The sequence below is a fragment of the Elgaria multicarinata genome, chromosome 3 (genome assembly GCF_023053635.1).
Source record: "Elgaria multicarinata webbii isolate HBS135686 ecotype San Diego chromosome 3, rElgMul1.1.pri, whole genome shotgun sequence".
In the NCBI taxonomy this organism is placed as follows: Eukaryota; Metazoa; Chordata; class Lepidosauria; order Squamata; family Anguidae; genus Elgaria; species Elgaria multicarinata.
The window spans coordinates 135,177,688-135,190,750 of NC_086173.1; the positions used below are offsets into that span (position 1 = coordinate 135,177,688).

General features: G+C 39.5%; 1 protein-coding gene across 1 annotated transcript in view; it reads left to right on the forward strand.

Moving 5' to 3' along the window:
- Positions 1 to 13,063, forward strand: part of SUCLG2 (succinate-CoA ligase GDP-forming subunit beta) — a 230,286-nt gene that overhangs the window by 98,818 nt on the left and 118,405 nt on the right. Inside the window, exons 3-5 of the mRNA XM_063122034.1 lie at positions 5,081 to 5,180; positions 5,315 to 5,405; positions 12,301 to 12,453. Of these exons, the coding sequence (XP_062978104.1) occupies positions 5,081 to 5,180; positions 5,315 to 5,405; positions 12,301 to 12,453 (344 nt within the window). The remainder of the gene's footprint in view (positions 1 to 5,080; positions 5,181 to 5,314; positions 5,406 to 12,300; positions 12,454 to 13,063) is intronic.

A 13,063-nucleotide genomic window follows, 5' to 3' on the forward strand; every position in this document is an offset into this window, starting at 1 on the left:
AATAATACTCCATCTTATATTCTGTGCCACCACTGCAAACTTGGCAGCCTGAGCCCTGTGTTTCGAGGGTACCATGTTGGCTGCATTGCAACCTGCCTGAGCCTTCAGCCAAATGTCAGCCTATTCCATCAGATGCTACAAAAGCCCTGTTTTCTAAGGAGATCATCTCTGGCCTAAGAGACACAGTCTAAGCTTCTGCTCCCATTCCCTGGCATCTTGACCCGTACCGGCTTTTAATTGTGGAATTCCCTCTGATCTTTGTTTTGATGCATTGGGAACACTGAGCAGGCGGGATCATGAGCACCATCATCATTCTACAATAATGTCGGCATAGGGCTTTGATGTATACACACACACACACTACACTGTGGGGCTTTACATATGAACATGGTTAGCCAATCACATCATTGTAATAAAAATATACAGTATATAAAATTTCAGGAAAGTTTTTTTAGGGCTAATAGTGCATCTATAATTTTTTTTCCAGTGCAATACTTAATGACTAAATAAGCGACAAAAACAGCACACTTTTAACAAGCACCTAACTTATCTTACTAATTTGTTTTTAGTGTGGAGATGTGAAGCAAACGCTCTAATGAATTTCACGCAAAGACTTATCAATAGAAGGGACGGGCAATTGATTGAGAGGCCTTAACAGCAAAGTGAAGTGGTGTTGAGAATGTGACATTATATTGCATTGTAGTACATCACATACTCATAAATATTGACATGACACCTTAGTAGTCATGCTAGTCCCTTTTTAATATATATGAGAGCGAGAATGAGAGGGGGCAGGAGAGAGCATGAGCTTAGAAAGGGACTAGCATGTAATGGGCCTTTTGGAATTATTTGCAAATTTGTTGAAGATGCTTGATAGACATTAACCAAGGAGATACATTTTAATGTTGTTTTCCGAATATGGATTTATTTATTTTCCATATAAAGCCTATTAGAAACTGTGCTTTTTGCTGCATTATCCTGTGAGGGCAGTTGAATCATGTACATATTTCAGATACAATTAAATTTTCTGTGTGAGGTACTCATGCCAAATGTGATCTGAGAATTCAGACAGGAGACAACATTAAAAAACAAACAGACAAGACACACATACGGAGACACACACACACACGAATAGGAATTGGTTGAAGTATGCTTTCTAGAATCTGATCTTTAAATAAAATGGAAGCGGTGACACCAGAGAAGTGAATCAACTTGGTAAATACTAAACCATCAGGCCTGGTTACTGTAAAATAAGATTTGGCTGGTTTACTTCATTTTCCAGAGCTTGGGCAAATAACTGTGGAATTAAATTACTTCATGTCACTTTCCCCTAGGGTGTCGGGAACCTGTTTGTAAAGTGTTCTGCTAAGTCGCTATATTGATTAGTACTTGAGGTCTAACCTTTACATAGTTATGCTTACTTTCCTTGTGCACTTACTCATGTCTTTCATACTTGTTGCCCATGCAAGTTCCTTTGCTGCCTCGATGCTCTTTTGGCAGGTTAACTAAAATAAAATAAAAAAATACCCGTTTTAATCCTCTCCCCCCCTTTCTTATTTGTTGTTGCCAAGTAAGAAGCAATCAGTATGCAGGCTATGAATACAACTGACTTGGCCTGTAGAGCCTGTGGCACAAAGGGTAATGATCACAGGCATAATTGACAGCACTTATCATGGTGCATACAAGGCTTTCATTGTCGGGATGGTTAGCGACTCAAAGTAATCTAATTAAATGCTCGTAGCGGCCATTAACAATGCCAAAATAGATGTTTTATCACAGCGGATGGAGCGATTTCTGGCTTTTGCTATTGTCGCCTGGGAAGCGATTTATTTTTAAATTCATCTTAATAATTTGTATGCTTAGACAATGTAGATATAAGACTGGATTTTCTGTTGTTGTTGTTGCATTTAAATTTCCTTGTTATCTGCCTTTTGGGCGGTATGAATGATAGAAAATCTGGCACAGGGAAAGGGGTGCATTGGAATGCATGACAGATCTTCAAGAGGGAGATTTAAGGTTTAAAGCGACATGTATCAAAAGTAAGTGCACAGAAAACGCCTCACACAAGCTCGGTGGAAAAGAAAAACTAATAATTTCTTTTTCCTACTTTTATCATAAAGAAAGCACAACAGAGTTAAAGATTTATATTAAAGGAAGCACAACAGTCTCTGCTTGATAACAATATATCTGACCTATCCTGTTGCCAGCCCGCCCCTTGTATGTGTCAATTTCCTAGGTGTGTCAAGAACAAGCCAGACGTGTTCCATGGCCTCCATGTCAGAGAACCCACCCCTCTTTTTTTATAATAGAAGCTGCCAAGTGACAGGCAGGGCAGGGTGGGAGAAGACTAGATTCAGATTTTGGTGTAAGAAGGGGGTGGTGAATCCTTTCCCTGAGCATTTCCCCAAAAATCCACCCTCCCAAAACTGCTCTTTGCAAACATAGGAAATATTGCAGCAGAGATGTTGAACATCTTTCAGCCTGAGGGCCGAACTCCATTTCAGAGAGGCTGGTAGCTCAACACCCCTGTCTTAGAAGTATTAAATATTTTTAAAACTGTGAGAGCTCTGTGAGTCAAATCACCGTTTTCTACCCACACTATTGGTTTGCAGTAAAAAATAATAATTAAAAAAATTAGAAGAGGGAGGTGTTAGTTTTGTTTTTAAAAAATTCAAGGAATGGCATCCACGGGTTGGATCGGAAAGTACCTTTTCCTTGAGCCATCCCATTGTGCCGAGGGAAGTGAGTGTTCACCTGCTCTGTACCCACGCAGGGATTTATCATCTCACTGTATCCTACGCATGTAAAATCACATGCACAATGGTTAATATTTTGTGATCAATTAACAGATTAATGGGTATTTTTTTCCTGGCAGATCAGCTCTATGATTTTAGGCAGTGTTTGCTGGATTTTATATGTGTACACTGTACTGGGTATTTCTGTCTCCGTAGGGGACTTTTCATGCAACTTGATTCATGGTTGGTGAAGGTTGTTTGTTTGTTTTGTTAAAAATATTCTATTTAATTTGTTGCTTTGAAATAAGCCCTTCTGTGCCCTAGACAATGGGCTAGCATAGAATTGTAAACAAATACTGTTTGTTCCAGAAACTATATGTACATTCTTGCAGTCTCCAAGCTGTTTAAACACAGTGCTGTGCTTCTAGAACAGCCTTCCCCAATCTGGTGCCCTCCAGATGTGTTGGATTACAACTCCCATCATTCCCAGCTAAGGATGTCAGAGAAATCCATTTGGGTGTGGAGTTTGATTAGTTTTCCTAGACTCGCCCCAGTGGACTTTATTTTGGTTCCTCAATCTGCAGCAAGTTGGGCCAGTTCTTGGATTTTCCAGGAATTATGCCCATTTTCTCTGGAAGGTCCTGTGATTTGCACCAATTTTGGCCAAATTTCAACAAATTGTGTCCGTATTTATGAAATTTCCACAAATTCAGCCATAACTTGCATAAATTCCTGCAGATTGCTGAAACTATCAAAAATGTGTAAATAAATTCCTGGAGTTTGGGGATTAGTCTGCAGCTTGGTTCGCAGATGCAAAGCGAGTCGTACAGGCCACAGGACTCCGTTAAGCCAAAAAATAACTGAATTTCCCAGCAACAGACATCCCTGTTCCCAGCCAACATGGTCATTGGCTGGATTATTATATTGGCCAGATTATTTTATTGGCCATATTAGCTGGAAATGACGGGAACTGTAATCCAACACATCTACACAGCCCAAAGTGGGTTTTTTTATTATGATTTTATTAGAATGTAAGCCTATGCGGCAGGGTCTTGCTATTTATTGTTTTACTCTGTACAGCACCATGTACATTGATGGTGCTATATAAATAAATAATAATAATAATAATAATTGTGTTACTGAACAACACTCACCCCTCACCAACATTTCCCACTATTCTCCACTGGTTAGGCTTCATCTTGAGTATTGTGTCCAGTTCTGGGCACCATACTTCAGGAAGGAATGCAGAAATGTAGGAGCGTGTTCAGAGGAGGGCAACAAGGATGATTAGGGGTCTGGAAACAAAGCCCTATGAGGAGAGACTGAAAGAACTGGGCATGTTTAGTCTAGAGAAGAGAAGACTGAGGGGAGACATGACAGCACTCTTCAAACACTTGAAAAGTTGTCACACAGAGGAGGGCCAGGATCTCTTCTCAACCATCCTAGAGTGCAGGACACAAAATAATGGGCTCAAGTTACAGGAAGCCCGATTCTGGCTGGACATCAGGAAAAAATTCCTGATTATTAGAGCAGTATGACAATGGAACCAAATACCTACAGTGGTCGTGGGCTCTCCCACACTAGAGGTATTCAAGAGGCAGCTGGACAGCCATCTGTCTGGGATGCTTCAAGGTGGATTCCTGCACTGAGCAGGGGTTCGGACTCGATGGCCTTATAGGCCCCTTCCAACTCTACTATTCTCTGATTCTAACATACAGTTCTAAATGTCGTGCAGCAAAAGAAAGAAGGAAACAGAGTAAATTTGCCACCGAGATGATTGATGTACCTGAAGTAGCTTTTTGGATCCTAGTCTGTGTTGATACTTCCCTTACATTTATAAGCATCATTTCAATCAACATTTGCCTGTCTTATGATTTATTGCCAATAGGTTGTATCTTACGTTAGTCTAAGTCCCCTTCATTTCAATGGTTCTACTCTAAGTAGGACCAACTTTAGATAGTAAATTCTCCTTAGTTCTAACTTTAGATAGCTAATCCCATCCCGATCTCACGTTACAGAAATTAGCAACTGTATGTTAGAGCATTTTTTGAGTATGCAAAAAAATACATTTCAGCCAAACCCATCGCCTCCGTGATGGCCGACATGAGCTCTTGCATAAAACGTGGTATTGCTTTGTTTACATGTTGGGTTAAAACAGTCATTACATTGGGTTAAAACAGTCATTAAAAAAGTCATTATAATAATATTGACATTAATATAAGGCTGTGTAGATGAGTTGTTCTTTCAGCTGTGTACTGAAATCACATTATGAAATTGGCTAAGCATCACTGTAGTCTAATAAGAAATTTTGATAGTATAACAACACTTTCCCCCCTCTGTTACAGAAGCTACAGAAATTGTGTTAAAGGCTCAAATCTTAGCTGGAGGAAGAGGAAAAGGTGTTTTCAGCAGTGGGCTGAAAGGGGGTGTGCATCTAACCAAGGAGTAAGTCCTAAAATTACAGCCAGATATTATTATTTTTTTTAAAAAGTCTATTATTATTATTATTGTTATTATTATTATTATTTAAAGTCTCTATATATTGATGTAGATAGTTGCTCTCTTTTTTTTTTTTGTAGCCCAAAAGTGGTAGGGCAGCTTGCTGAACAGATGATTGGATACAATCTCACAACTAAGCAAACGCCAAAGGATGGTGTTAAAGTTAAGAAGGTAAGACGATAAGCCTGCAAATCAGAAAAAGTATTGTGTCAGATGCAGCTTGACATTCTTGGGCATATTACAGTATGTTACTATGCAACAGATCTGCATTTTAAAAATGTACCACTCACCCCACCCCGCTTCCAGATTGTTAAATTATTGTATACCGTTTTTCTGATCATGAAAATTGCTGGTGATTTTTATCCTTTTCTTAGCCATTGCAGCTGCCCACTGAAAACATTAATGCCATGCAACTTTACTGGCTGGACTTGCTGGCAAGAACAAACAGAACGGAAAGGCTTGACCCCCCCATAAGTAAATCATTAAAGTTGCCTCCTGAACCTTCTGGTCTCACAAATGCTCCTCAACAATGCTTTGTATGCAGGAGGTTCAAGGGGCAATCCATGGAATCAATAAAACAATTGAGATAAGTAAACTAGTAAGCCAAGAAAGCCCAGAGAATGTAACTTTACCTATACAAGCTACAAACACACAGTCATCAAGGAACAGAAGAGAGGAAAACCTCCCCTATTGTACAATAGAAGTTGTACAATTATATCATTCAATCAATGAAGTTGCTCAGTCATATCATTCAATACCAATATCATCCAAGTCTCCAGGTAAAAGGCTTGAGACTCTGAAGTGAGATTTGGCAAAGGCAAAGTTAGTAGCAAGCCATAATATAAAATAGAAAAGCAGAAATTAGATTATGCCCTGCACATCATGAATATAAGAAGATACTATTCTTGACTTAAACAGTTATCCACTCTGCCACATGTGCAGAAGTTTCATTGATCTCTGTGGGCCTTATGAGCATTTAATAATTGTACACAGGACTGTTGGCTGAATGTTTTAGGTGTATGAAAACTGTGCCCATCTTTTCTAAATTATCCAGTATCTCTCCAGTTACTACTTAAACTGCCCTCACTATACTGACAGGGAAACGTTGCTCTTTTACTTACAATTGAAATATTGCACATCCAATTTTAGAGAGTTAAGCTTGAAAAGCAGGCTTCTGCTTTTTCTTCTGAAATCGATAGGAAATGAAAGGCTTGTATGTTTAGGATAGATTATTTAAATGAATGTGTACTGAAGTACCCTTTAGATGTTCTCCCAGCTTCATAGAAGCTACTTATCTGTCAAGAGCTCCTGTGTTGCTGGAAAAATGTTTCAATGACCCAAGCATGTGGGCATTTTTATGTTAATGTCTAATCCAGGTGACTGAAATGGATACAGAAGCATATTGGTAGAATTTGGAGATGACGTTAAGGAACAACACAAGTTACAGGTCATTTGGGAACCTGTGATGACCTTTTTTGTTCATGGTTGAGGCCAAATCAGTTGGAAACAAATGAAGGGGGCAGAAATACTAGGGTATTAGCTGATCACAAGCTAACTATGAGCCTGAAATGTGATGCCACTACAAAGAAAGCAAACTAAACATTGGAATGTCATCTCTAGTAGTGATAGAAAGGTATTTCTATCCTGGTGAGATCATGTCTGGAATTACGTGTCTAATTTAAGTCAACCATGTGTTCAAAAAAGGATACATTCAAATGAATCGGTGCAATGAACCACTATAATCACTAGAATGATTATACATATGGAGAATTGATCTCAAGACCAGAGGTTATAAGTCTGTTGACAAACAAGAGGAGACGTAATGGCATCCTGCAATAGATTAAACTCACTGCACCCAATCTGAACAGCTTGCTCTGAGCTCCCTTTAAACATGTAAGTTTTCCTTTTTCCCACATTCATTTTTTTAAAAGCTCTCACATTCTTTCTGTCCAAAATATGAAGAAATGTGTGGATTTTTGTAAATTCTTATTAAAAACCCCAAAATGGAACATAATTCGCACCCATCTGTGCTGGCCAAATTCCATAGGTACAGCTATTCCTAGCATGGGGAGGACCATGATGTACCAGCCTGCCACGCTGATATGTCTGTCTGTTTGATTGATTGATTGATTGATTGATTGGGGTTCCCCCCTTTTCCCCCTTATTGTGAATTTAACAAAACAGAACAAAAAATGAATCATGAAAAAGAAAGCAAACAAATAAACTACATACATAGGAATGTCATCATTTTTTTGTCATCAGATATACCATTCATAAAAAAAGGAGAGTTATGCATAGGTTTCAAAAAAAGCAGACCAAATAACCATGTACATATCCACTCGCAAGTGGTGTCTATATAGCAGCTGTTCAAATATTGATAGCATCGTTAAGACTTCAGTCCATTGCATTATAGGAGGTGAACATTTATCCTCCCAACGTAATAGTGTTAGTCCTTTAGCTGTCATAAGGACTCTAAAAATCCATTTGCTCTGACCATGAGTTAACTTCCAAGAAGCTGGTAGGTAGTTTAGGAGGACATGCACATCGTTCCATATTAAAGATTGTTTCATTATGAAGTTTATCCTTATTATAACCTCCTCCCAATAGTGGGCAACTACTGGGCATTGCCAAAACATATGAATTAAAGAAGTATTAGGTGCATTACATCTCCAACAATTACGCAAGTTAGACAAACCCTTATTAAAAAGGCGTTGTGGGGTCCAAAAAACCCGAAACAGGATTTTGTTTTGTTTTTGTTTTTCTGAATAAGTCATTGCCTAAGATCAATAGATACTTCAGATCCAGACGCTAGGGCAACAATCCATTGATTAGGCAAAACGGGACACTGCAATTCTCTATTCCATCCCTGTCTTAGACTATGGTTATCAAATACAACACTGATGTTAAGGACAAGAAGACTGTCAGGAAAACAGAGGTGGCAACAGGCAACTGTAGATCCCATACAAGTTGACCTTCTTCATTGGAATGGGCAACCACTTTGTACGAGTATTTGAAGACATGGAGCTGCTGATTTTCTATTGAAATCAGTAGCACAATCCCCACTGATTGCGAACACACATGGATTCCTCCATGATGGACAATTGTCCTTTGTTTTCTTTCCTGTAATCATCCCAACTTTCCTTGGAGCCTATAAGAGTAGGAACATACCATGTGCTAAAGTGCCACACAACCTCCTGTGCTAGCCCTGCAAAGTTAGTGAAGTGGGTTCACATGTGAGCGTTGTCTACTGCAGCAATTCTTTAAAATGTTGTAACACGTTTGCCAGATGCCAAATGTGACACAATTTTCAGTGTAGTAGGGATTATTAGACTGGAAAATAAAATATAGTCTCTCTCTCTCTCTCTCTCTCTCTCTCTCTCTCTCTCTCTCCCTCCCTCCCCCCCCCCTCACACACACACTTTATATCTCCCCCACTGGATGCCTGGGAATTGTGGTTCCGGTGAGAGTAAATAGGGACTACAAATATAGAATTTTCAGCAACCCAATGAAACTACAATTCCCCAGGCTTCTGTGTGGGGAGGAGCTGGATGTCATGGTGTATGTCCTGAGTAGAGATATTGTCCTTATCAACACATGAGCTTTAGAAAGTACTTTTCTTTCCCTGCAGTAATACTTAAAATGTTGGTGCAAGATCAATCTCCCTTAAATAAACAGAGCTCCCCTTGGGTCTTTCAGAAGTTGGCAGCTATTTTATAGGTTTACATAAAATTCTCTTACGGCATTGTGGCATTTGGAGAACCTGGTTATCTGTAAAGCCAGTTTCTGTTTATCGCAACCAACTGACTACCTGTCCCTTTTCTCAAAGCAATAAGAGAATAAACTTTATTAAAGTTTGAATTAAAAACCTGGGTTGATTTTTTTTAATAATTAGACTTCCTTTCAATGGTAGACCCTCAGAAGATATTATATAAGCTTTCAGTAATAGTTTCGGTAAATGTAGGATTCCGTTAATTCATTTAAATTCATAGCCCTACTCATCTTTTGAAGGCTTAGGGCAAAAATGATATAAAATGAGGTAAAGAGCATTGACACACTGGCAAAAGCCAGATTAAACAGATATGTGTTATAGTGCTTTTGAAAAATGCCCAGACTTTACCAAGTTTCAAAGGTGGGGGGGGTGAGGAAGTTCTCTCAGAGTCAGGCATGGTGCCTCTTCGTGTGCCCTTTATTCCTTCGCTGGCTTTATATACTGTACTGTGAAGAGGGCACCCTTGTTTTATCTGCAGGCTGAGCAATGTAGAAAAGTGGGGGAGGGGTCCCCAAGAACTTGCCGGTCTGCATTGAGAGTTGCAGATGGGTGCGGGTGGCCCACCCCTGCTTTAAAATAATTAGTTACAATGGACCCTGAATTCCAGGTCTGGAGTTTGAAATAAAATATTGCCATGGCCTGGGCTTTATTGTCACTCACTGTTGTCATTTAGGTGCTGCTTAGAGACTTATTTATTTGTTCAGGCTTTGGGGGCACAGGCAAGTGCTCTATTTATTTTCTTCTGCTGCTATTGATTGTGTTTATTTGTATTTATTTATTTAAAACATTTGTATCCCGCCCTATATCATTAGGATCTCAGGGCGGCGTACAGATAAAAGCATACAGTAGAAAACAATAAATATACAATAAATATACAATAAATATGTTGATGTATTTGTTGTATTTTATTATGTATTGTGATTTTAAAGTCACAATTTGAAGGCTGTGTGTATATGTTGTACTTTGTTTTAGATACACCATGGGCACCGTGCAGATGAGCAGGATATAAATAAAGTTACATAAATATTGAAAGGGAGCTGGAGTTTCTACCTAGATTTGGCCTTGAAGGAGCAGAGTGTGAAGAGAGAGGATTGCTGTAGGGGGGGGGAAATATGCAGAGTCTTCTGAAGTCCGGTTGCCATTGCTGCATCCATGCCTTTTGTCAATCTGTTGACAAACAGCCCCTTTCAGATGTCAAGCTTCTTTCAGTTTGGGCTGCGGCCCTTGTGGCATTTTAAAAATCACACGCGTAACCAACTCAAAGATGAATGTAAAGTCATGGTTCGCACCTTTCTGACAGGAACCTGTTGTATTGTTGTTATCCTGTAAAGCATCAAGCTAGATCAATAATACTGGCACGTTAGAAATGGTTGTACTGTTTTGTTGTTTATTTATTTTTTATTTATGCACTGCGTTTTTATCCCACTTTTCAGGCCATTATTATCTCCAAAGCAAATTTAAAAAAAGGGGGGTGGGGGTGGAGAGAGGCCCTGTCATGCTTACAGACAAAAAAGACAAGACGCACAAAGAAAGGGGAGTGGAGGGGAAAGGATGAGCAGGGAAATTCGTTTTCCAAGACCAGACTATGGTGGTGAACTCTAAGCAAGCATTTAAAGGCACTTTGATGTTCCCTTGATGGTGTCCTAGCTTCTCTTCCTAAGGCCAATGGAAAGCTTTACTTCTACTGTTGTGGGGTAACTATCAGTCGGAGATGAGTGTCTTTTCCGGCTCCCTACATGTGTCCCTTGTCTGACAGATGGATGGGCTGCGTTGATCTCCCCCTTGGCTTGATGTTATTTCCGGAAAGCAGCCAGTCCAGCCTTCCAGTGACCATAGGTCCCCTGGTTGGGGGTTTTGAAGGAAAGGAAGGGGAATGAAGTCTAGATGGAAAAGATGAGACATATACCACATATGTAGCAGCCTTGGGTTGAAGCCCAGGAACCTTCGCTGAAAACTCCATTGGTGTTCATCCAACACAGCCAACATTCAATGCTTTCTCCTCAGGCTATAAAATTGCTTTCTTTTTCTGTTAAAAAGCCAGTTCTGCATTAAATCCAAGATACTGTTATTTATTATTTATTTATTCATTTATTGCATTTTTATACCACCCAATAGCCAAAGCTCCCTGGGTGGGTATCATTCCCCCCCCCCGTGAACCTATGTACATATAGGATATGTATTCATTAATGTAATTTGTTCATTAGAAGGTTGGTTACAGAGGGCAATCTCATGCTATGGGAACTTCCTAGAGAAGATTGTAAGCTGTAATTGTAAAGTGTTAGGACTAAATTATTATTCATACCAGTATTCCATTGAAGTGTCATGTTATTATTTTCTTTACTGGATGGCTCCGTTCTGAGGTATTCAGATGAGACATCACTTGCAACCATGCCTGAGCCTTATGACATTTTTGCTTAATACGCTGCTAGAATGATTGACCCGTGCAGCATTTTAAACTGTGTTGTTGTTTTTCTGATGTGCTAATATAGGTGCAAATTGTATGATCAAATTATACCAGTTACTACAATATTATATATTGTAGCATTAATAGTGTCATATGGCTGAACCACACTTGGTAAGTACCTGAGCGGCTGGCTCTGTTTCTCAGCCTGACCTACTTCACACAGGTGGCTCTCAGGTTGGTAGAGCAGTCTTCGCCAACTTGATGCCTTGTAGTGTTTTTTATTACAATTCCCATCATCCCTGACCATTGGCTGTGCTGGCTGGGCTGATGGGAGTTTTGTAGCCCAAAATATCTGGAGGGCACCACAGAGGGGAAAAGCTGTCTCAGTGGAAGAATAGTATGCAAAACTAATTAATACATAATTGTTTCTCCACACTTCTCAGTTGTGGAGAAAGTCTCATGTTTATTTCTTTTGTTGTAAAGAAGTGCTAATAAGACTAAAGTAAGTATATTGTTGCTGCTTTCGTATTAAATAACTTGTGAAAATGTGCTTCCTTAGGTTATAGTAGCTTCTTCCCTATAGCAGACACTTCAGTCTGCATTTTGGGTGATTTCCATAATCTCAAGAGAAATGAAATGGAAAGGAACTGCAGGATACCTATGTCCTAATGAAGTCATTGATTTCTTTCCTGACGAGAGAAATCAATGGTGGATTCAAGAATGCGAGTTGAACTCCAGTGCACATTTATTACAGTACAATGTGTTCTCTCTGAATAATGGTCACTTCCTCTCTTAGAGACCTGTATTTCTAACACAGCCAATAAAACACTGTCTCTATGGGATATGGCCCGCCAAGGCTTGCTAATAATACATTGCCAAATGGTACTTTGCAGGTTATGGTGGCAGAAGCACTAAACATTTCCAGGGAAACCTATTTTGCGATATTAATGGATCGAGCTTGCAACGGACCGGTTCTGGTTGGCAGTCCCCAAGGTGGGGTTGATATAGAAGAAGTAGCTGCTAAAAGCCCAGAGCTCATCTTCAAGGTAAATTTCAGAACTTGCTGACTGACTCCACATATAAACATGTTGACAAAGTACATTTGAATGAATGTATGGCAGGGGGTGGCTTCACCCAGGGTCCATTGTAATATCTGAAATGGGATATTCATTTCAATTTTTTTTACATATACAACAATGTATATGTTCAGGTACACTTCCAGGACAAATGTGTGTCTATTAGATGCAGGGCTCCCTGTCTGGATCGGGACCCAAGCATGGGGTGGGGCACAGAACTTTTAAAATATGAGTTGGGTAGGCCTATGCCTACTGTGGAATAAAACCCAGCTGGTTCGCATGTAACACTAACCCATTGTTTTATTTAAACAATGATTGGTTGCAAAAACTAGATTGACAACTGTTACCCAAAGGAGCTTCTCTTCTGCCGCTCCCAGACTGTGGAATAGCCTGCCAGGAGAGATTCGCTAACTCAACAGTCCTTCTAAATATAAAAAAAGGTATAAAGACTGGTCTCTTCCGGCAAGCCTACCCAGTCAAATTTTAAGAAGTCTGGCTATTATTTTAACAATGTTTTGGTTTTATATGTTTTAATCAGTTTTATGTATTTTATAATATTTTTGAATTCTATGTTGTTCCC